Source organism: Scyliorhinus canicula, chromosome 10 (assembly GCF_902713615.1).
Source record: "Scyliorhinus canicula chromosome 10, sScyCan1.1, whole genome shotgun sequence".
In the NCBI taxonomy this organism is placed as follows: domain Eukaryota; kingdom Metazoa; phylum Chordata; class Chondrichthyes; order Carcharhiniformes; family Scyliorhinidae; genus Scyliorhinus; species Scyliorhinus canicula.
In genome coordinates, this window is record NC_052155.1 from 43,262,938 (window position 1) to 43,287,832 (window position 24,895).

General features: G+C 47.2%; 1 protein-coding gene across 2 annotated transcripts in view; it reads right to left on the bottom strand.

Moving 5' to 3' along the window:
- Positions 1-753: 753 nt before the first annotated feature.
- Positions 754-24,895, bottom strand: part of zc3h3 (zinc finger CCCH-type containing 3) — a 315,450-nt gene continuing 291,308 nt past the window's right edge. For both annotated transcript variants that reach the window (XM_038808835.1, XM_038808836.1), the window contains exon 12: positions 754-1,450. In XM_038808835.1, the coding sequence (XP_038664763.1) occupies positions 1,419-1,450 (32 nt within the window). In that variant the 3' untranslated portion in view covers positions 754-1,418. The remainder of the gene's footprint in view (positions 1,451-24,895) is intronic.

Here is a 24,895-nt window from a genome sequence, read left to right on the forward strand (position 1 = left end):
TCAGTATGGAGGTACTGAAATTTCTTAAGTATCAAAATCTTTAGCGTGCATTTCTTGCAGAGTGCAAAATGAAATATATTAAATGCAAATTATTCCTCTCAATAGATACTATAACCCATTTCTATCCTAACATACACATACAAAGCTGATGTGTTTATGCCTGTAAAACAATTCTATTTTTGCTCCTTGAGGTATTATTCTTTTTAAGCTTCCCTTGCTTTCTATTTTTCTGTTTTATTCTTTGTCAACCTGGCCGCTAAGATGACAGGTAGTAATGTCTGCACTGACTTGCTAAACACTTGGTGTGAACAGTTGCCAAAGGTGCCAAAGATTACCCAGCTGAGACAACCCTGCAAATTTTCCATTCTCCTTTGCTCTGCCACGTCACAGATTCCGAGCACATTGTTGCTGAATAGATTGGGACTTGAATGGAATCCTAATCCATGGCATCGAGCAGCAATATTTTGAAATCTTGTCCATTCTAATATATTGGATATGAAGGCAGTGCATAATCTCAGTCTTAAAAATATAGACTGTTGACAGATCCTGGTTACAAAGAAAGATTGAAAATTGTTAACTTCATAGACACCGCTACATATCAAACAAAATGCACTCTTCATCAACTATCACCATTACCATAATTAAAAACTCAACAAGGAGATGAAATAATGTATCTAAGCAGCTTGACGGTTGCTAGTTCACAGTTACAAATCGGATTCAATGGTAGCTAGAAATGGCTTGGATTGGGTTTAATTTTTTTGAGTGGCAAATTTAGAATTTATTTAGGTATTCTACTACTGGAGAACGAAACAGTTTTTCGCCTTACCATTCAATGTAAATACCAAGAATTCCCAAGTCAGGTTATGGGTTACATGTGGAGTAAAGCTCCCAACATACACAAGCATACTTAGGCAAGGCAAAGTTCCCAGTACTGCACACCAGACAAAATAACAGGAATCAAACTCTACCATATTTAATAAAACTGGAGGCAGCTGAGTTTAAAACAAAACTGAGAATCTACAACGTTATAAAGACCACAATTTATAAATGTTGCTCCACTGTTGTGGGACAGAAAAATAACCCCAAAACATACTCCATGGCTCGGAAACTGAACAGCCAATTCATACCAGAATCGTTGCTCAAATACAATTACTTTCATTCCCCTTGAATGGGAGGTGGAAATGATGAGTAAACAGTGCTACATTTGTAACGGAGATGTTCCTGAAGGTTTTCTTCCAGGCCCACAATCTGGATCATGTACAAGAGAAAAATCACACGTAAAATGCTTGTGCAAAACAATAGTAGGAATTGTATCATCCGCTAGTCATCTTAAGATAAATAAATCGTATCGAGCAAGTTTCCTTTCTGTTTCCCAGCTACTTGGTGGATGTTGATACAGTTTTGCCTTCAGAAGTTGATCACAATCTGGGCTTGATCTGAATTGGTTTCCCTGCAAGAGAAAAGGAAGGTGGTTAATAGCAAGCTTCATTCACCTGAGGAAGGTGCTGCACTCCGAAAGCTAGTGATTCAAAATAAATCAGTTGGACTTTAACCCGCTGTTGTGAGACTTCTTACTGTGCCCACCCCAATCCAACGCTGGCATCCCCACATAATAGCAACAGAATTATAGGATTTATAGCAAACAATTTAACTATTTGGCCCATCACAACTGTGTTAGTACCAGCTGTGCACCTGGTTTCAGTTAATCCATTTCCATTTCCTTGTCCATTTCCAGTATCTTTTTACACTTTTGGTCTTTGCAAATAGTGGTCCAATTCCTATTTCAAAATACATAGGCCGGGATTCTTCCATCTCGCGGCCAAGTTCACGCCGGCGTGAAAAGCGGCGCGAGCCACTCTGGTGTCAACGGGCCTCAAGTGGCAGGTATCCACCTCTTCCTAGGGGGCTAGTACGGCACAAGAGTGGTGACCGCAGCTTCAGCACCCGAAAGCCGGTGCGCCATGGCCAGCGCGAGTTCGCGCATGCGCGCCATGGCCGGCGCCAGTTTGCGCATGCGCGTGGGTTCCCGTTTCCGTGCTGGCCCCCGGGCAATATGGCGGAGCCCTACAGGGGCCTGGCGCAGAGGAACATAGGCCACCACGGAACTAGCCCACGGAACAAGCCCGCTCACCAATCGGTAGGCCCTGATCGGGGCCAGGCCACCATGGATGTCACCCCTGGGGTTGGATCCTCTCCACCCCCCCCCCCCCCCCCCCCCAAAACCTGGACGGCCCCCACAGGCAGAACTCCGAGGTCCCACCAGGTGGGACCATGTGTAAATCACACCGGCGGGACTCGGCCGAACTCGGCGGGCATTCGGCCCGTCGATGCCTGGAGAATCGTTGGGGGGGCCGACCGGCACGGCGGCGATCCGTGCCGCCCGAGAATCGGTAAGGCGGTGCCAGGGCAGCGTGGTGCGATTCTCGCACTCCCCACTGCACCCCCCTGTCCCCCGCTGATTCTCCGACGGGTTAGAGAATCCCGGCCATAATTTCTACCTCAATAATCACCTTGTTGAAGTATTCCACTTCTAATAATCCTCAGTATATGCTCCCTTGCTATTGATTCCTGATCTGTATGGTTGTAATACTAAAATTGGTTCAGCTGGATGCCGAAACGCCTTAACAGCCCCTCACACACAATGTCAAACAAACCTCAAATTTAAACAACAATTATTTCTTCATATTCATTCTCAGGATTTGGATGTTGCTGGCAAGACCAGCATTTATTATCCATCTCCAATTCCCTGGCAAAAGCAGTGGTGAGCCGCTTTCTTGAACTACTGCAGTCCACGTGGTGTAGGTACACCCACAATACTGTTAGGGAAGGACTTCCAGGATTTTGAGTTGGCAACAGCGATGGTATAGTCCCAAGTGACCTGGAGGGAAACTTTCAGATGCACGGGTCCCCATCCATCTGCTGCCTTTGTGTTCCTACGTCAAGCTTCTGCAACCATGGCCCACTATCCCTCCATGTGACCTGTGGAGACCTGGTTGAAATGTTGGTGAGATGGGTCAGTGAGTCTGAAGATTGCTGCAGGGGACTGCTCCTCCAATTACAGTTCCTTTCCCATGTTTGCTGCTGCCGGGCTCACTATTGAGCTTAACAGCAACAAAATGGGAGAGAAATAGACTGTGATTGGAAGAGCAGCAAACACCAGCAACTGCAAGTTTCTGAAAGTAGACAGGGGGCGGAATTCTCCGTTCCTGAGGCTAAGTGCCAGTGCCAAAGGAGAATCTGCAGGCAATTCATGACGGGAAAATTGGCGCGAACCCCTCACGGGTTCTGGTGAGGGTCTAGCACCAGAGCCACTTGGAACACCCGCGGATCATGCGAAAAACGGCCGGCGAATCAGCGAGTCCCTGGCTGTGCATGCGCAGGGCTGACGAGCTGCACCGGCCGTGCTGGAACCCTAACTCGCCCACCACGATCCCAGAGCCCACCCCCCCGGCCATCCCCCACCACTCCCTCCAGCTCGTGCAGCACCCCCCCACTGGCCAGCAGCACGAATCCCAGATGAGTGTGGGGGTGCTGGATACTGTCCACAGCCAGCATGCCAGGTTCCCGCCAACTTTGACCACACATGGCCTGCTCCGTCGGGAACTCGGCCTATCGGGGACGGAGCATCGCGTGTGGGCCGGCTGATGACACAATAACGGCCTTGTGACTAAGTATGGCGCACGTCCCAATGATGTTGATTGGAAGGGTTCATAAATGTTTCCAGTCAATGGTAATCTTCAGAATATTAATGGTGGGAAACTCAGCGACGGTAATACCGTTTAACGCCAAGGCTAAATGGTTAGAATCTCTTTTGCTGGAGGTGGCCATTGCCTTGCACTTAGAATCATAGAATTTACAGTGCAGAAGGAGGCCATTCAGCCCATCAAGTCTGCACAGGCCCTTGGAAAGATCACCCTACCTAAGCCCATACTTCCACCCTGTACTCATACCTCCACCCTATCCCCGTAACCCCACCTAACCTTTTTTGGACACTAAGGGCAATTTAGCATGACCAATCCACCGACCATGCACATCTTTGGGCTGTGGGAGGAAACCGGAGCACCCGGAGGAAATCCAGGCAGACACAGGGAGAACAACTCCGCACAGACAAGTGACCCAAGCCAGGAATCAAACCTGGAACCCTGGAGCAGTAAAGCAACTGTGCTAACCACTGTGCTACCCTAACAATGTGACAATCACTTGTCAACTCAAGACAATATGTTGTCCAGATCCTGCTGTATGCGGGCACGATCTGGTTCAGTACCTGAGGAGTTGTGAATAGTACTGAACATTGTGAAATCATTAAGAAACATCCTCAGTTCTGACCTGATGGAGGAAAGATCATTAATGAAGCAACAGACAATGGTTAAGCCGAGGATTCAACCCTGAGGAACCCCTGCAGCCATGTCCTCGACAGAGATTATTGACCATTGACAACTACAACCATCTTCTTTGTTAGGTTTGACCCCAACCAGTGGTGAGTTCCCACCTGTTCCCATGGATTTCAATTTGGCTAGGGTTCCTTGAGGAGGTAAGGAGGCTGGGGAGGAGAAGGGGATATACCAACCAGGCTGCAGGGCAACAAGGCAGAGGAGCCAGGAGAGGACAAAGGAGTTGGATTTGTCACGTGTACGGAGGTACAGTGAAAAATATTGTTCTGTATACAGTCCAAGATTGTTCCATACATGAAAATACATAGGATACAAGATTAATACACATAGGATACAAGATAAATACGCAATGTAAATACATAGACACAGACATCGGGTGAAGCATAAGGAATGTAGTACTACTCAGTAGAGAAGATGTGTGGGGAAATCAATTCAGTCCATAAGAGGGTAATTTAAGAGTCTGGTAACAGCGGGGGAAAAACTATCTTTGAATCTGTTAGTGCGTGTTCTCAGACTTTTCTATCTCTTGCCCAATGGGAGAGGTTGGAAGAGAGAATATCCCAGGTGGGAGGGGTCTTTGATTATGCTGCTCGCTTTCCCAAGGCAGTGGGAATGGATGGGAGGCTGTTTCACGTAATGAACTGGGTTGTGTTCATGACGCTCTGTAGTTTTTTTTACATGAGATAGATACATGGGTGTGACCACACCAAATGTATTCCCAGGTGGCGCTAAATATGCCCCGGTATGTTTTAATACTAGGAGGTGACACACACAAAGTAAGTCCAACACGGAGGGGAGACCTTAAGCCAGGCCTCCCCATTCCCAGTATCTATATTTAAACACGAGCTGCCCCTATATACGTACCTGTGTATACTCCTATAGTTGTGTAGTTTTGTTTTTCTTTCTTTGTTATTGTGTATATTATTTATATATATATATATATATATATATATATAACACGCCCATTCTGCAGATATCTCTATACTACTGTACAATGTTCCTATAAATCAAAACCAATATAACGACTTAAAAGATATACATATATATATATATTTCTGCTCGACTGCTACCGCAACTTATCACGTCCAAAATTGCCCTTCGTGTTGGGTGGGTTTACTGGGTAATGGGATAGGGTGGAGGTGTTGACCTTGGGTAGGGTACTCTTTCCAAGAGCCGGTGCAGACTCGATGGGCCGAATGGCCTCCTTCTGCACTGTAAATTCTATGAAAAGCTATGAAAGATGATGGTGCTTATACAGAGATTAGTTGTTTTGATTTGGGACTATGAATGCAAATGCTTTTATGAAAGATTGGTTACTTGATGGGATTTCAATGTGTTGAATGGGCTTTTAGATTTTTTTTCTTGCAGTGAAGTCTGTAATACATGCTTAGAACTTTATTTTATCTCAGCATGGCATCAGTAGTCTGCAAATGGTGGATACTGGGCGAGTTGGCACTGAGGATGTAAGGACAAAAGGGTGGCATGGTGGCACAGTGGTAATCACTACTGCCTCACAGTGCCAGGGACCCAGGTTCAATTCTAATCTTGGATGACTGTCTGTGTTGAGTTTGCATATTCTCCCAATGTCTACGTGGGTTTCCTCCTGGTGTTCCGGTTTCCTTCCACAGTCCAAAGATATGCAGGTTAGGTGGACTAGCCATTCTAAATTGTCCCTTTGTATCCAAAGGTTAGGTGGAGTTATGGGGAGAGTGAGCCTAGGTCGCGGACAGAGGGTTGGGGTACTTGATGAGCCAAATGGCCTCCCTCTACACTGTGGGGATTCTATGATTATCAGAGAAGCAGGCGTATAAGAATATCAATAACAATGTTTGAGAAAAAATAGCACTTAGTTATGGCTGTTATATTTTCCTCAGCTGACATTCACTAATGAAGGGTTAAAGACAAACTTACATTCATGTACCATCTTTCATGTTAGCAGAACATCCCAATATACTTTACAGATAGTATATGCATCATTGTTGCCAATTAACAAACATGACAGCCAATTTACACAGCAAGAGTCTACAAACAGTAGTAACATAAACAATGTGTTTTAATATTAGTTGAGGGATAAATATCAGCCAGTGAACTGGGAGAACTCCCCCACTCTCTACAAATAATGTCATGGGCTCCTTTACATCCACCTCATAAGGGCAGATAGGTCCTTGGTTTAACTTCTCATCTGAAAGAAAGCAGCTCTAACAGGCTAAACTCCTTTGATGCTGCAGAGATGTCAGCCTATGGGCGGGATTCTCTGAACCTGTGTCGGGTCGGAGAATCCCCGGGGGAAGGCGCGAATCCCACACCGTCGCCGGCTTCTCTATTCTCTGCCGCCGTTTTTCGGGCGCCGGCGGGATTCCCGCCACGCTGGTCGGTGGCCTGGCCCGCGATGGGGGCCTAACAATCGGCGGGCAGGCTGGTTTCCTGGTGGCCTTCTTTCCTCCGCGCCAGGCCCCTGTAGGGCTCCGCCATATTGCCCGGGGGCCGACCCGGAGAAGGGAACCCCCGCGCATGCTCGGACGCACGCCGGCCCTTCGGCGCTGGCTGGAGCTGCGGGAACCACTCCGGCATCAACCCAGCCCCCTAGAAAGTGGAGAATTCCTCACTTTCGGGGGGCTGTTGACACCGGAGTGGTTGGTGCCAGTTTTCACGCCTACGTGAGGACATAGCCCCCTTATTGGAGAATCCTGCCCTATATCTCTGGAAAGGGACTTGACCCATAAGCTTCTGAATCACAGGTGGCAGTGCCATCCCAGAACCATGACTGACCCTTCGATGAGAATGCAGCAGCTACTTGTTGAACTGTACTTCAGCATAACTCAGTAGCTTCAAGAGAGGGAGAGAATGGAGAACCCAAAAAAGCACTGCATGTAAAACACAACACACTCCAGTGTACTTATAAGAACAGCAATTACCACTAAAAACATTTAATTTGACACAAGGTTTGAATTTCATTACACGGACTCATTGCTATCAGCGAGCTCAGCACAGCTTTGAAGTGCCATAATTCTGTATTTATAATTCCCCGCACTTCCACCAAGTAAAAATAGAAATCTGTAACACAGATGTAGGGACAACATCCAGCCACTGCCGCTAGGTCCCAGTGGCTCATTTAAAAAAGAGAAAAAGAAATGTGGATGTAATGAGCTCTCAGGGACTGGATGTCAAGTCGGAACAATTCCTCAGAGGCTATGGGTGCTATCCTGGCAATGACAGCAAGGGTTTATGGAACACATATTAAATTTGCTGTGTACCAATTTACATCATCATGGATAGAATTTTGGAGAATGAGATGAAAGTTGTGTGAAAAGTTATTTCTATAACTAAATATACATATACATTTTACAGAGAAAAGTTGAGAAGGTGTAAGAACATGTTTATATGGACCTGTGATTTCCCCTATGTGGAGTGGGCATAAGGGTTTGGAGGTCCTGCAAGTAATTAATTTTATGTGGGAGCATTGTGTCCACTAGACAAAGTATATTATATACAATTACAATGCACTGTTCACCATTTAATCATTCAGCAACTAAATACTCTCCGTATTAGAGGGAGTTAAGTTAATACATGCTGTGAGGTTCCACATGAGTTGCAGAGTGCATCATAAACAAGTATATTAATCCTAAATTGAGTCCAGTGGGAATCTGTAATCAAAGTTTAGACAGCTTGTGTTAAAGACATGGAACTTCAAATTCAGTGAGACCGTTCGGCTGGCAAAATGCGGTAGAGACTTTACGGTGGAAGATGCTTCGAACGTTCCATTAATATTAAATAATACAAGGGAAGACTTAAATATCAACACCATCACTCAAGTAGTATTCGACAAACTAATGGGGCTAAAGACAGATAAGTCCTCTGGCTCTGATGGCTTACATCCTAGGATCTTAAAAGAAAAAGCTACAGTGATAGTGGATGCATTGGTTGTAATTTTCCAAAAGTTCTTGGATTCTGGAGAAAGAGCGGAAAGATTGGAAAACTCCCAATGTGACACTCCTATTCAAAATGGGAGAGAGGCAAAAATCAGTCGATTAACCTAACATATATTGTTGGAAAAATGATGGAATCAATTTATTAAGGCAGTATTGGCAGCACATTTGGAAAATCATATTCTAATCAAGCAGAGTCATGAAAGGGAAATAGTGTCTGATTAATTTATTAGAATTTTGAGGCAGTCTCAACCAGAGTGGATAGAGGGGAACTAGTAGATGTGCTGTATTTAGACTTCCAGAAGGCGTTAGACAAGGCATCTCACAAAAGATTAAGCCCATGGTGATGTTCTTTATCAGGTTGACAACCTGTAACCCAGTGGGGTTCTACAGGGATCAGTTCTGGGACAGCAACAGTTTACAATCTGTATGAATGACTAAGGTATGAAGCAAATGTACTGCAACCAAATTTATAATGACACAAAAATGGGTGGAAAGGCAAGTTGGCAGAGGGATACAGTATGCAGAGAGATATTGATAGGTTAAGTTAAGTGGGAAAACAATTGGCAAATGGAGTATAATGTGGGAAAATGTGAAGTTGTTCATTTTGGAAGGGAGAAAAGAACAGTATTATTTAAATGGAAAAACTGCAGAAAGTGCAGCACAAAGGGACTTGGGGGAACTTGTGTACAAAACACAAAGCTAGCACACAGGTGCAGCAGTTAATCAGGAAGGCTAACGGAATGATGGAGCTTAAGGAAGCAATTAGGGGAGCAAAGAGAGGATATGAGAATTCTCTAGCTGGTAGAAGCAAGGAAAATCCCAAGATATTCTATAAGTATATCGATGGGAAGAGGATAACTAGGGAAGAAGGGCCCATTAGGGACCAAGGGGGAATATGTGGGTGGAGCCAGAGGACATTGGTAGGGTGTTAAATTAATATTTCACATCTGTCTTCACCCAAGACAATGAGGAGGCAGATATGGAACTCGGGGAGAGAGACTATGAGGTTATTGAGCAAGTTGTCATAGGGAGGGACAAGGTATTGGAGGTGTTGGCACTCCTAAAAGTGGAAAAATCCCCAGGTCAGGACGGATTGTGTCCCAGGTTGCTGTGGGAGGTGAGGGAGGAGATCACAGGGGCCCGGATCCAAAATTATAATTATTCTCTGGCTATGGGAGAGGTGATGTGGAGATGCCGGCGTTGGACTGGGGTGAGCACAGTAAGAAGTCTTACAACACCAGGTTAAAGTCCAACATGTTTGTTTCAAACACTAGCTTTCGGAGCACTGCTCCTTCCTCAGGTGAATTTTGAGTAAGTCTCAACCAGAGTCTTCATTCACCTGAGGAAGTAGCAGTGCTCTGAAAGCTAGTGTTTGAAACAAACATGTTGGACTTCAGCCTGGTGTTGTAAAACTTCTTACTATGGGAGAGGTGCCAGAGGACTGGAGAATCGCAAATGTGGTCCCACTATTTAAGAAAGGCTGTAGGGATAAGTCAGGGAACTCCAGGCCAGTGAGTCTTATGTCAGTGGTCGGGAAACTATTGGAGAAAATTCTGAAGAAAAGAATCTATCTCCACTTGGAGAGGCAAGGTTTAATCAGGAAAGGTCAGCATGGCTTTGTCAGAGGAAGATCATGCCCAACAAATTTGATTGAATATTTTAAGCACGTGACTAAGTGTGCAGATGAGAGTAGTGCAGTTGATTAGTTTACATGGATTTCAGCAAAACATTTGACAAGGTCCCACATGGGAAACTTATAAAGAAGGCAAATGCAATAGGATACAGGGTAACTTGATAAGGTGGATTCAAAGCTAGCTAAGCTGTAGGAGACAGAGGGTGATAATAGACAGCTGCTTTCGTGACTGGAAACCAGTGTCCAGTGGCGTCCAACAGGGATCTGTGCTGGATCCCTTATTATTCGTCATTTATATAAATGACTGAGATGACTATGTGGGAGGTAGGATCAGTAAGTTTGCGGATGGCACAAAGGTAGGCCGGGTGGGTAACAGTGAGGCTGAGAGTCTTGGGTTACACAAAGATATAGTCGGGATGGTCAAATGGGCAGGAAAATGGCAGATGGAATTTAATCCTGATAAGTGTGAGGTGTTACACATTGGAAGGATTAATTTGATAAGGAAATATTCAGTGAATGACACCACACTGGGAAGTCCTGAGGAACAAAGGGACCTTGGCGTTTTTGTAAATAGATCTCTGAAGGCAGAAGGGCAGGTTAATAGGGTGGCGAAAAAGGCATATGGTACACTTGCCTTTATCAATTGTGGCATAGATTACTAAAGCAAGGAAATCATGTCGGAGTTACATAGAACATTGGTGAAGCCACAGCTGGAGTACTGTGTGCAGTTCTGGTCACCACATTATAGGAAGGATGTGATTGCACTGGAGCGGGTGCAGAGGCGTTTCATCAGGATGTTACCTGGAATTGAACATTATGGGAGAGGTTGGATAGGCTTCGGTTGTTTTCGCTGGAGCAGAAAAAGAGGGGCGACCTGATCCAGGTGTATAAGATTATGAGGGCCTGGACAGGGTGGATAGAGAACAGCTGTTTCCCTCAGTTGAAGGGTCGGTTCTGAGAGTACACTAGTTCAAGAGGGTGGTGATGTTCTGGAACACACTGTCAGGGAGGACGGTGGAGGCGGGTTGCCTCACATCCTTTTAAAAGTACCTGGATGAGTACTTGGCATGTCTTAACATGCGAGGATATGAGCCAATTGCTGGCAAATGGGATTAGGATTGGCAGATCAGGAGCTTTTCATGCGGCAGTGCAGACTCGATGGGCCAAAGGGCTTTTTCTGCACTGTATTTTTGCACTGTAATTCAGATTCCCATTCAGATGGATTCAGGTTCTCATTCAGAAACTAATTTCCAGGGGATTGGAGTATATGTGTAGGGAAATCTTACTGCAACTATACAAGGTACTGGTGAAACCTAGAATGTTGAGAGCAGTTTTAGTCCCTTATTTGAGGAGAGTTATTATTTCATTGGAGGCGGTTCAGAGAAGGTTCACTAGGATGACCCCCGGTATGGAGGGATTGTCTTATGAGCAAAGGTTGATACTCTACTCACTGAAATTTGGAAGAATAAGAGGTGATCTCATTGAAACATATAGGATTCTGAAGGGGTAAATGCTGAGACGATGTTTCCCCTCATGGAACAGTCCTCATGGAACCAGAGGGCATAGTCTCAGAATAAAGGGGTGCCAATTCAAGATTGAGATGGAGGAAGAATTTCTTCTCTAAGAGGGCATGGCCTCGTATGCCTATTTTTGTAATCTCAACCAGTTCTACAACCCTGCATTCCGATAACTCTGGCCTCTTATGCAACCTCAGTTCCTCTATTGCCAGCTGTGCGTTCAGCCCGCGGAGCCCAAATTCTGGGAATTTTTGCCGAAACCTCTCCACCTCCCCCTCTCATCTTTTAGGTGTTCTCTAAAACCTTCTTCTGACCAGGATATTGGCTCTGTACTGGTTATATTCCTGTGCAGTGCACCAAGTCATTTGACTGCTTAGAAGTGATACCTGAATGCATGTCATTGTCTCAGTCGGTGGAAAAAAATGCATCACTTCACAATTCTCTGGGTAGAATGCCATAGTCCCCAGCCCAGGAGACTTTATAGGTGGGTAAAATTCCGTGAATGGCTTTGCCAACCTCTACCCCCACAAATGCCTTGGCTATGATTTAACGTGCAGCCTTGGATTGCCCACCCACCAGTGTGCCAATTGAGACTCTTAAGTAGCCAGTTTAATGGGCAGTTGAGGGACACTCGCCACCCAGTTGTTATTTTGCAGCCGGCTGGAAGAAGTTGGTGATAGGCAAGGAACCTGGCTGGTAAGCCTCCTTGGGTCTCTGATGGGAAAGGGGAGGTGGAGTGCTTTCCAAGTGTAGGTCAAGTGTACCCACCCGTCACCTCCACACAAAGTCCTGGAAAGCCCATCTCAAATCTCGGAGCGCTAACTGGCTGCGGGGCAGTTGTCTGGAGCATGGGCAAGTTTTATGGCAATTTTGTCAGCGGCATGGCAGGAAACCCTGACACCCATGAAATCCTGCCCTCTTTATTGCTACAATTTCACTCGCCTGTATGTATTATGAAATTTGTTACGATTCCTCTCATTGTTTGGTTTTTTTGAGTTTTTATCACCTGCAACATTGAAACCATGCTATTTACACCAAATCCAGTTCATTAATGATGATCAAAAAGACCAATGTTCATGATACTGACCCTAGGAAACAATACTGCATGCCTCTCTTCAGTCTAAACACAACCATTCACAACTACTCTCTCCCCTCTGTCCCTTAGCCAATCATATATGCGTGCTCCCACTGTCCCTTTAATTCCATGTCTATTATGTGGTGTTTTGTCAAATGCCTTTTGAAAGTCCACCTGAGAAAGATTGGGCGGGATTCTCTGTCCCACTGCAACTGTTTCCTGGTACGGTGCGCTCCTGCCGGCAGCGGGTTCCTTTGTCCCAGCAGCCGGCCAATTGGATTTCCCATTGTGTGGACCCCCACGCCGTCAGGAAATCCGCGAGCATGAGTGCAATGCTGGCCAAACGGAGGATCCTGCCAATGGAGAATCCAGCCCATTAACCCTCTTGGCACTTAATCAATGATTTATGTTAAACACAATTTGCTTTGAATAAATCCATATAATTTATTTGCTTTGCCCAGAATTTTCCCAATGCTAATTAATTTTGTTCTTGGACTTTCCCACCACTATTGTTTGCAACCCTCCCCATAATGGTGGAGGTTGGTGATCTGCAGGTGCAAATAGGTATATGGAAATATGGGTCCGGATTTTCACTGAGTCTTGGAAACCCTTTAAAAATGGCAGGTGGGTCTCGATTCTGGGATTCCTGGGCTGTCTGATTTTTGGGAGTGCCTTTAAAGGGTGCTAGCTGGTTCCTGTCAAGAGACTGCATCCAGCACTCCCAACCTGGCCAGCTCCATTGAGGAGATAGAAATGTTCTATTCAATCTTCATGGAGTCAGGCAGGAGTCATGGTTCATGGCACCTCAGGAGTCGTGAACCCTAATCTGCATGTGGGGATCTTTTCAAAGCCAAGTTCAAAAGGTCCTCCTCATGCCTCCTATCCCAAGCTCTATCCTTCCATCCACCAACTACGGATCCTCATGCTTCCTATGCTCAGCTCTGGCACTTCCATGCCCATGGACCGACTATACACTGTATGGAACTAATAAATCCTATAGTGACAGTAGGATATGAAAAAAAAGCTTAAATAAGTAATCAATTCATTACTTTTTACTTTGTTATAAAAAGTCTTTCCACTAGAAGGCAAAACGAATGTCAATCATCCACAGCTTTTAAAGCATCAATAACAAAAACCACAAGCTCTTGAAATCACTTCACCTTCTGTAGCTAAATATTGTGACATTGACTGCAGTGAGCTTGAGCTGTCAATCAAGCAATGTTTCCCCTGTTTCCTAATGATTGCGTTCTCAGCCAAGTATACATAACAAGAACTGGGACAATATGTGCACAAATAGTTGAAGGTGGCAGAGCAGGTTGAGACAAGAGTTAAAAAGGCATATGGGATCCTATGCTTTATGAATAAAGGCAAAGATAAGAAAGTTGCAGTGAACCTTTAGAAAACATTGGCTGGAGAATTGTTTTCAAGTCTGTGCATTGCACTTTAAAAAGGATGTGAAGGAATTAGAAAGGGTGTAGAAAAAATACACATGAATGGTTCCAGGGATGAGGGGATGGAGAGATTGGTGAAGGTGGGGCTAGTTTCCTGAGAGAAAATTAGTTTTGAAAGGAAATTCAATAGAAATTCAAAACTATGCGGGGTCCAGACAAAATGGAGGGGAAAACACTTCCAACTGGGATCAAGAAGAAGAGGACACAGATTTAAGGTAATTGGCAAAAGAACCAAAAGCGACACGAGGCAAATCTTTTTTACACAGCGAATGGTTACCACTTGGAATACATAATGGTGAGGCAGATTCAATTGTTGCTTTCGAAGAGAATTGGATAAGCACCCAAAGAGAATCAAATTAAAGAGCTTTGTGAAAAGGGCAGGAATGTGGGACTAGCTAAATTGCTCAGGGCAAGCCAACTGGCTCAATGGGCCAAATGGCCTTCTTCAGTGCTGCAAACATTCTAGTATTGGAAGGCTGTTGCAGAACCGCCATAACTTCCATCCTCCTTCAGTAACCTAGGAAGCATCCTATCTGAACGGTGTACCTTTTGCACAGGAGGACTCCTGGCTTTTTCAGTATGTCAGCTTTTTAGATTAGTTGCAGGTTTTGTCAGGTCTAACAAGACGTACTGAGCAGAATTTCCTTTTGGAGTGGAGTCATGCATCCTTGAGATGTGTGCAGATAGAAGATTGTTCACAACTTCCATTCCCAAATTTCCTGGCCTCCTTTAAATGGAATGTATCCCGGTTCTATCACATTCTTCTCCCAACACTTGGGCTAAAGATTAATCTGGCCGTAGAATTTCAGCCCCCTTTAACATCTACTGCAACCTTTGCCCTAATCATGGCTTCATCAGAAGGGGTCACAAATTACAAAGCAAGTTAAAGCTGCTATATCATCGCATTCGCTCAGGAAACTAGATCAGGCTTGTTCAACTTTTTCACATGGGGAGCGACATTTCAATTTTTTCTCATTCAAGGAGCCAATGAGCAAATTTCAGAAAGATAGGGCAGGATTTTCCAGCCCCCCATGGCATACTTTCCGGCAGCAGAAGCGGCATGCCATTGGTCGTCAGCGGGACCCTCTGGTCCTGCTGATGTCTTCAGGGTTTTACATAGAATCCCTACAGTGCAGAAGGAGGTCATTTGGCCCATTGAGTCCGCACCAATCCTCTGAAAGAGCACCCTACCTAGGCCTACACTCTCGCACTATCCCTGTAACCCCCAGCTAACCTTTGAACACCAAGGAGCAATTTAGCAAGGTCGATCCACCGAACCTGCACTTTTTTGGCCGTGGGAGGAAGCCCACGCAATCATGGGAGGAACATGCAAAATCCACAGTCATTCAAGGTCGGATGTGAAGACGGATCCCTGACGCTGTGAGACAGCAGTCCTAACCACTGTGTCACCGTGCTACCCCTGTGTCACCGTGTTACCCCTACATACCCTGCATTCTCTGCCGCTGGGGGTGTCACTGTTGATGGGACTGGAAGATCACGCTGGCAGGAAGGACTGGAAAATTCTGGCCATAAGGTTTGGTGCAACGTTAAACTTGTATTTTAAGAAAAACAGTGTTATAAAATGAAACAATTTGCTGGGCAAAAAGATGTAATGTCAAAGCAATAAATAGATAATTTTTTTAAAAAGAGTAATAAATAAAATGACCATTAGCGTGTGAGTGTGCATGTTGGTATGAGGGGCTGAGGGTCAATGAGAAACCTGAGACTGAGAGTGAGCTACACACACACTTCTGGTGGGCCCACTCTCCTGGCCCCTAGGTCCTTTGCTCTTGCCTTAGGGCGTCCCTTCCACTCTTGTTCCAGCTCCCCCAGGCCTTGTTCTTAGTCCGATTCTCCCTAGGCCGCACTCTCTCCCTGGCTCCCTCTGGCCCCCAAGCTCGTGCTCTCTCTGCATCCCCACTCCCTCAGACCCCAGTCTCACCTCTGTACTTACTGCCATGCTCGGATCTCTGGAGGCAGAGAACTAAAATTGAAAAACTTACCTTTCCAATGTTCAATCACAGGTTGGTTTCGCTGTGCATTTGCTGCTGATCGGCTCACTACAGAAAATGCAGGAAGAAACAAATCTGGGACTGAATGAGCAGCAAGCAGCATTTTGCAAATCTAAGCCCATTCACTGGACTCTTGTTGCATGTCCAACCATGTTAGGTGGGCTGTCCATAGGGGTTGGGGTCTACAATCCAGACCGTGGGACACTGGTTAGACAAGCTTGAACTAGATGCTGACAGCATGTGCTGACAAGAGTGCTATACATTAGATCCACTGTGATTTTACAACAAAGCTAAATTTTAAAGTTACAATATTTGTAAAAGGAAAGCACCTTTGTTCCAAAAAGCTGCTGTTTTCGAGAAGCCTGAGCAAAAGGCATGCTTGTAATCCCATGCATATGTTCCATCGTGGTTGAATACAACAACAGAGGACCAATAAGCAGTTTCAATATTCCAAAGACTTTTTAGGAATAACAGCAATGATGGAGTAAACTTACCATGAATCATAAAACCAGCTACGGGTAAGACTGCGGTGGGATTTTAACTCTTTGTCCAAAGAGAATTTGTTGGTATGTGGGGATGAGGGTAAATGGGAGGTGTTAAAATTTGAAGATTCCAGTTACAATCCACCTGGCCGCTGTAACTTTTTATGACTTTGACTCATGGTATTGATGAGGCCCTCGCTAAAGTCAGGCAGGGACCTACTTAATCTTTATTGTCATTGGTGCTGTCACATAATCTTTAGTTCAAGGCAGGGGGATTACTGCACCATCTGCAGTTTGGCAGCAGAACCACAGCGGGAGGTGTTGACTAGTCAGAAGGGGCAAGGTAAGTTACTTTACTCAGAATCTCTTCTGGATCACAAAGAGCAGGAGTACTCCTTTCAGGTTTAAGCAAGAAATCCATGGGCGTGATTTTACAGCCACGCTGCATATTAAAGAAGCGCAGTGTGGCCTATAGAAGCCAGGAGACCCCGCTCCCGGATCTACCTGGCTCGCAAGATCTAATGCAATCCTGCAAGACATTGCAACGTAAATTCCACCCCTTGTGGGCGCGATCAATTTTTAAAGAAAATCTACATGTTAAAGCGAGACAGCTAGTTTCACTTTAATGCTCAGATTCCCAAGGTACTCGAGGCGTGGGATCTATCTCCTTTACCTCTGAAACCTTAGGCGAATGCCATACAGTAGTGTACTGATGCAGGATCGCTTCTCGGCCTTTTGGCTAAGATCAAGCGCACACTTGATCAAGGGAAGCTGAGGATTTTGATGTCGATTGGAGAACACGGAGGGATTTAAGGCATTGCAGAGGAAACATTTTCAGCTCTGCTGCCATTGGTGGATCTTCATGCTGGTCTAAGCCTCTGGTTTCGGCCTAACGCCGATACAGTTTAGACTCAACGGGTGAGCTATGGCTGCAGCTGCATCCCGACCACCAGGCTGGGGAGTGCGAAACACTGTCCGAGTTACAGTGAAGAAGTCGGAAGGGGAGTCGCCTGTGGATCGGAATTTCTTCGTGAAGCGGGTGCTGCTCGAGTGGTGCGGGTTTCAAGCAACGGATATCTTCTGCTTGCAAGACAACAATGGATATTTCGACGTCACCTTCAAAGTGTTGCAGCTTGCATCAAATTCTTGAACGTGTTTAAAGAAAAAGGCAACCAGAGCCCCCCGTCTATCCTGACTGCGGAGCTCCTGTTCACGCTACCGTCGCAGCAAAACCGGGTTATTACACTCACACATTTAACCCCCACGTCCCTGTGTCTGATCTGCTCACGTTCCTCGCCAGGTACGTCGAGCTGAAAAGTAACAGCGTGCAACTGAAGGACACCTTTGGCATCTGGACAAGTGAGCACCAGGTCAAGGTGACCCTGAGAACGGACAGCAATGGAAACATCCTGCATCCCCTCTCCAGTTTCGCCATTGGAGAAAATTGCGGCTACCTCTACTACGTGGGATGCCACGAGTATGTCGCACCTGTGGCAAAATGGGGTTTATTGCCACCAACTGCACTGTCACCTTCTGCAAAAACTACAGGCAGGAGGGACACATGACAAAGGACTGCAAGGAAGACAAGTGCTGCAACCTGTGTGGGGAGGCCGGCCATCTTTACAGGGCCTGCCCAAAACGCGGGGCAACGTACTCACAAATCATCAGCGACAGAGTCCAAAAGGCAACCACAGAGGAGGTTCATGCACCCTCCATTGACAAAGACACCACAGCACAGAATGCTGAATATCAACAGAAGGGCTCTCAACAAAAAGTGGAGAACCCTGCACACCCTGACAACTCAACCCCAACCTCATCTGACGAGCAAGACTCAATGGAAGAGGATGGAACGAAGAATGAAAGGCGTTGGGAAACGGTGAACAGGGACAAACGAAAGAGGAAACAGAAAAATAAACTGAAGAAACCCCTGATGGTGAATGGCAAAAAGCGGCAATTTCCAGCTAGCGGCCTTAGCGCCGACACCTTCTCCGATGAGGAAAAACAAGCTAAGAATCAGCCTCAATTAAAGAGGCAAAGTACCAATGTGGAACGGGATGCACAGACCCCCCCCCCCCAGACCACAGACAGGAAGGAAAATAAAACACGCCGAGATCACCAACCTCTGGCCGATGGGAACAGCAATGTGACCGACACCCACCAAACGCCGGAAATCGAAAACAAGGTCACAGACCAGCTCCAGAAATTAAGAAGCAGCAACAACCCAGGTGAAAACCGGACTTCAACCCCACCACCCACTAACTGCCACGACGGATGCCAGGGTTACACTACCCCCCAATGCATATCCGTCAAGTTCACGGGCCCAGTGCGGACCAGGACAGCTTTCTCAGCCCTGCAACTGTGCAACAGTTTGCGAGCACCACCGGCATGCTGGGGAACATTGAACAGCTGGAACACCCAACTTTATAGACTGTGGGCTCTGAGACTAGTAAATCTACCTTTTTAAAATGGGGTTTAAAATTGCATCTATTATTGTGCGAAGCATTAAAGATACTTCGCGTGTGTAGCCACACTCAGCAACTTAGCAAACGTGAAAGCCGACCTACTGTTCCTGCAGGAGTGTGGGATTCCGCATCTCAGCAACTACAGGCGCTGGTCGAGGTGGTGGACCCACGGGCAATCCATCTGGTCAGGAGGAAACGACTGTCGTTGCTCCGGCCTAGGTATTCTGCTACGGGGAGGCAACTTCACCATCTCCGACGTTAAGGAGGTGGTGGGCGGACACCTCCTCGTAGCAGACGTCAAATACAAAAACGCCCCTCTCAGAGTAATTAATGTGTACCACCCGGCCGTAAAGAGTGAGCGGCTGGCAGTCCTTCAGCAACTTCCAAGCCGGTCATTCTGGGCGGTGACTTCAACTCCATCATCGAAGTGGCTGGACGATCCAGCAGAGCTGACAGCAAACTAGACGCTACGTCCAGACTCCTGATGGAAACGGTACAAGACTGTTTCTGCTCGACGTCTTCAGCAACCCTGCAGACGGAGCGCAGCGTAGATACACATGGTCACGGCCAGACGGGTCCGTCCACTCCAGGATAGACTTCTTCTTTGTGTCCCGTGCTTTCACGGTCAGGTCCACCGATGTTAAACCGGTGTTCTTCTCTGACCACTGCCTCCTACTGGCTGACTGCCACCTGCAGGAAAACCAGGGGGCGTGCAGGGGACATGGACGCTGAATGTAAAACTGTTGACTCCAGAGAACCTCGAGGAACTTAAAAGGGATTACAAAGGTTGGAGAACCGTGAAACCCCTCTTTGAGTCACCAACATCTCTGGTGGGAAGCAATCAAGGGGAACATCAAAAGGTTTTTCATCCTCAAAGGCGTTCAAAAGGTGAGAGAGAGACGAGGGGCCATGTCCAGGCTCCATAAAAGTATGCAGAATTTGCTTCAGCTGCAGTTGATGGGGGTTGATGTCAAGACGGATCTCCAAGAGGTGAAGAGCCAGCAAGCCTCGCTCTACACCTCGGAGGCCTCCAAGGTTATCTTCCGTTCCAGAGTCTGCTCCGTGGAGCAGGATGAAAAGTGCTCACGCTTCTTCCTCCAAAAGATGCACAGAGAGACCTCTGTGATCAGCAGCCTGAAGGAAGTAGATAGCTCTGTAAAGTCATCGCAGTCTGACACCCCGAGGATCAGTAAATCCTTTTATGCCAGACTGTATGATCTGAAGCCAACAGATAGCACTGTTTCCCAGACCTTCCTGTCGTCTATCACTGAGGTCTTGGGTGACAGCGAGCGGGAAAACCTGGACAAACCGCTAACTCTGGACAAGCTGACAAAGGCCGTCAAGTCCTTTGAGACGAGAAAAACTCCCAGAAGCGACAGTTTGGCGGCTGAGATGTATTCGGCTCTGTGGGACTGGATGGGCCCAGACCTGCTGGAAGTGTACGAAAGTATGCTTCGGGACGGCAACATGTCAGAATCCATGAGGAAAGGCATCATCACCCTCATCTACAAGCAGAAGGGGGAAAGGGAAGAAATTCGAAATTGGCGACCCATTTCACTATTGAATGTGGATTATAAAATTCTAGCCAAGGTCATCGGCAATCGGGTCAGGTCTGCTCTGGAGTCGGTGATCCACCCTGACCAGGCCTGTGCTGTACCCGGCAGGAAGATCTCTGATAGCCTCGCGCTACTCAGGGATACGATCGCCTACGTGCAGGACAGGAGGGTGGACACCTGCCTCATCAGCCTTGACAAGGAGAAGGCTTTTGACAGAATATCGCACACCTACATGATGGATGTGCTCTCCAAAATGGGGTTTGGGGAGGGAATTTGCAATTGGATCAAACTGCTCTACGCAAACATCTATAGCCCAGTCTCAATCAATGGGTGGGAATCAGAAAAGTTCCAGATCAAATCTGGAGTCAGGCAGGGCTGCCCTCTCTCCTCGGCCCTGTTTGTGTGCTGCATAGAATCTTTTGCCGAGTCCATCAGGAAGGATCCAGGTATAAGAGGGGGGACGATCCCAGGCAGCGGAGGCGTGCAAGTCAAGGCCTCCCTGTACATGGACGACGTTGCCGTCTTCTGCTCAGATCCCGCGTCTGTACGCAGGCTCTTGAATGCCTGCGACCAGTTTGAACTGGCCTCAGGAGCCAAGGTAAACCGAGGCAAGAGCAAGGCCATGTTCTTTGGGAACTGGGTCAACCGGTCCTTTGTCTCCTTCACCGTCAGGGCAGATTACCTGAAGATGCTGGGGATATGGTTCGGAGTGGCTGGGGCGTGCACCAAAAACTGGGAGGAGTGCATTACCAAGGTAAGACAGAAACTGGACTGGTGGGAGCAACGCTCCCTCTCCATTACGGGCAAAACCCTAGTCATCAGGTGCGAGGTACTCGGTGTTACTGCACGTAGTGCAGGTCTTGCCCATTACCCGACCCTACGCCGCAGCAGTCACCTGGGCCATCTTCAAATTCATCTGGAGATCCAAGATGGACGTGTCCGAAGGGACACCATGTACAAACCTCTGGATAAAGGAGGGAGGAATGTCTCCCTCATCCTGATGGCCACCTTTGTGTGCAGCTGCATCAAGCTCTGCGTGGACCCCCGGTATGCAAACACCAAGTGTCACTACATACTGTGGTTCTACCTGTCCTCGGTGTTATGAACATAGAACATTACAGCGCAGTACAGGCCCTTTGGCCCTCAATGTTGTGCCGACCTGTGAAACCCCTCTAAAGCCCATCTACACTATTCCCTTATCGTCCATATGCCTATCCAATGACCATTTGAATGCGTTTAGTGTTGCCTAGTCCACTACTGTTGCAGGCAGGGCATTCCACGCACTTACTACTCTGAGTAAAGAATCTACCTCTGACATCTGTCCTATATCTATCTCCCCTCAATTTAAAGCTATGTCCCCCTCGTGCTGGACATCACCATCTGAGGAAAAAGGCTCTCAATGTCCACCCTATCTAATCCTCTGATCATCTTGTATGCCTCAATTAAGTCACCTTTTAACCTTCTTCTCTCTAACGAAAACAGCCTCAAGTCCTTCAGCCTTTCCTCATAAGATCTTCCCTCCATACCATGCAACATCCTTGTAAATCTCCTCTGTACCCTTTCCAATGCTTCCACATCCTTCCTATAACGTGGCGACCAGAACTGCACACAATACTCCAAATGCGGCCGCACCAGAGTTTTGTACAACTGCAACATGACCTCATGGCTCCGAAACTCAATTCCTCTACCAATAAAAGCTAACACACTGTACGCCTTCTTAACAACCCTCTCAACCTGGGTGGCAACTTTCAGGGATCTATGGACATGGACACCGAGATCTCTCTGCGCGTCTACACTACCAAGAATCTTACCATTAGCCCAGTACTCTGTCTTCCTGTTATTCTTTCCAAAATGAATCACCTCACACTTTTCTGCATTAAACTCCATTTGCCACCTGTCAGCCCATCTCTGCAGCTTATCTATGTCCCTCTGTAACTTGTAACATCCTTCTGCACTGTCCACAATTCCATCGATTTTAGTGTAATCTGCAAATTTACTCACCCATCCTTCCACGCCCTCCTCCAGGTCATTTATAAAAATGACAAACAATAGTGGCCCCAAAACAGATCCTTGTGGTACACCACTAGTAACTGGACACCAGTCTGAACATTTCCCATCAACCACCACCCTTTGTCTTCTGTCAGCTAGCCAATTTCTGATCCAAACTGCTAAATCACCCTGAATCCCATGCCTCTGTATTTTCTGCAATAGCCTACCGTGGGGAACCTTATCAAACGCTTTACTGAAATCAATATACACCACATCAACCGCTTTACCCTCATCCACCTGTTTGGTCAACTTCTCGAAGAACTCAATGAGGTTTGTGAGGCACGACCTACCCTTCACAAAACCATGTTGACCATCTCTAATCAAATTATTCCTTTCCAGATGATTATACATCCTATCTCTTATAAACCTTTCCAAGACTTTTCCCACAACAGAACTACGGCACACTGGTCTATAGTTTCCGGGGTTATCTCTACTCCCCTTCTTGAACAAGGGGACAACATTTGCTATCCTCCATCTTCTGGCACTATTCCTGTAGACAAAGATGACTTAAAGATCAAAGCCAAAGGCTCAGCAATCTCCTCCCTAGCTTCCCAGAGAATCCTAGGATAAATCCCATCCGGCCCAGGGGACTTAACTATTTTCACTTTCCAGAATCGCTAACACCTCCTCCTTATGAACCTCAAGCCATTCTAGTCTAGTAGCCTGTATCTCAGTATTCTCCTCGACAACATTGTATTTTTCCTGTGCGAATACGGACGAAAAATACTCATTTAGCACCTCTCCTATCTCCTCGGACTCCACGCACAACTTCCCACTACTGTCCTTGACTGGCCTAGCTTGGCTGGTGGTGAGAAGTGCCCTCCCCGTCAGAATCTTCATGTACACCCGAAGGCTCAGCGCCGTTGCATGCTGCCCTCGGAGTGGCTGTGGGGGAAATGAGACAGTCACCCACCTCCTTGTGGAATGTGCCTTTGCAAGTAAGTTCTGGAGAGTTGCAGTGGTATTTGTCAAGGTTCATCCCGAGCAGCTCTGTGACACAGGACTCTGTGCTCTACGCACTGTTTCCAGGGACACACACCGAAACAAACATCAACTGCTGCTGGAAGGTCATCAACTCGGTGAAAGACGCTCTTTGGTCTGCCCAAAACTTGCTGATCTTCCAGTGCAAAGAACTGTCCTCGACCGAGTGTTGCAGACTGGCACATTCCAAGGTCCAGGACTACGTGCTGAGGGACGCACTCAAGCTTGGGGCAGCTGCCGCCAAGACGCAATGGGGAAAGACCACTGTGTAAGGTCTTACCAGCAAATGTACACCGAGGGGTGGGTAACAGTGTAAAACCCCTCGGTCTGGGTCATTAACACTCCAATGTATAAAAGAAACATGATAATGTAAATATTTAAGAAAGAATTGTAACATAAAGAGGGATATGTGTGTAATTTCATCCCAACTGAATGGAAGAAAGTCAAGGGAATGTGTAACTTTGATGGAAATGTACAGTCCAGACAATCCGAAATGTTCTGTAATGTTTATTATAGATTTTATGAATAAAGTATATTTTTTGGAAAAAGAAACTGATGCAGGATCTCCACAATCGGTGCGATGGCCCGACGCCGGCGTCAAAAACAGCGCAAACCACTCCGGCGTCCGGGCGACCATAAGTAGCCGAATGTTCCGCACTTCTGTGGGGCTAGGTGAACGCTGGAGGGGTTGACGCCGCGCCAGCCGGCGGCGAAAGGACTGCACGAGTCCGCCAAAGGGCCGACGTGATCCTGTGCATGCGTGGAACCGCCGGTGTATTCTGGTGCATGCGCTGGGTGGTGTATTCTCTGCGCTGGCCATGGCATAGCCCTATAGGGGCCGGCGCAGAAGGTAGAAGTGCCCCCACGTTACAGGCCCGCCTGCAGATCGGTGGGCCTCGATCGCGGGCCAGGCCACCGTGAGGGCCTCCCCGGGGTCAGATCCCCCCGCGAGGTCCGCACCAGCCGACTTACCTGCCAGGTCCCGCCGTGTGGGACCATTCTAATCCACGCCGGCGGGACTGGCCAGAATCCGACGGCTGCTCGGCCCATCGGGGCCCTGAGAATTGCCCGGGGCGGGGCACTGCCAACGGCCCCCGAACGGCGTGGCATGAACCCTGCCCGAAAACCGTTGCCGGAGAATACGGCAGCCAACGTCGGGGCAGCATTTGCGTCCCCCCTCCCCCGGGATTCTCCGACCCGGCGGAGGGTCAGAGAATCCCGCCCACGGTCTCCAGACGAACCGGCACCTGTGGGAATCAGAGGCCCCCAGGTGCATGTCCTGTTGGCAGGGTGGTACCCTGGCACTGCCAACCATGGCAGTGTGAGCTGGGTTCCAGCCTGGCACTGTCAAGTTGGC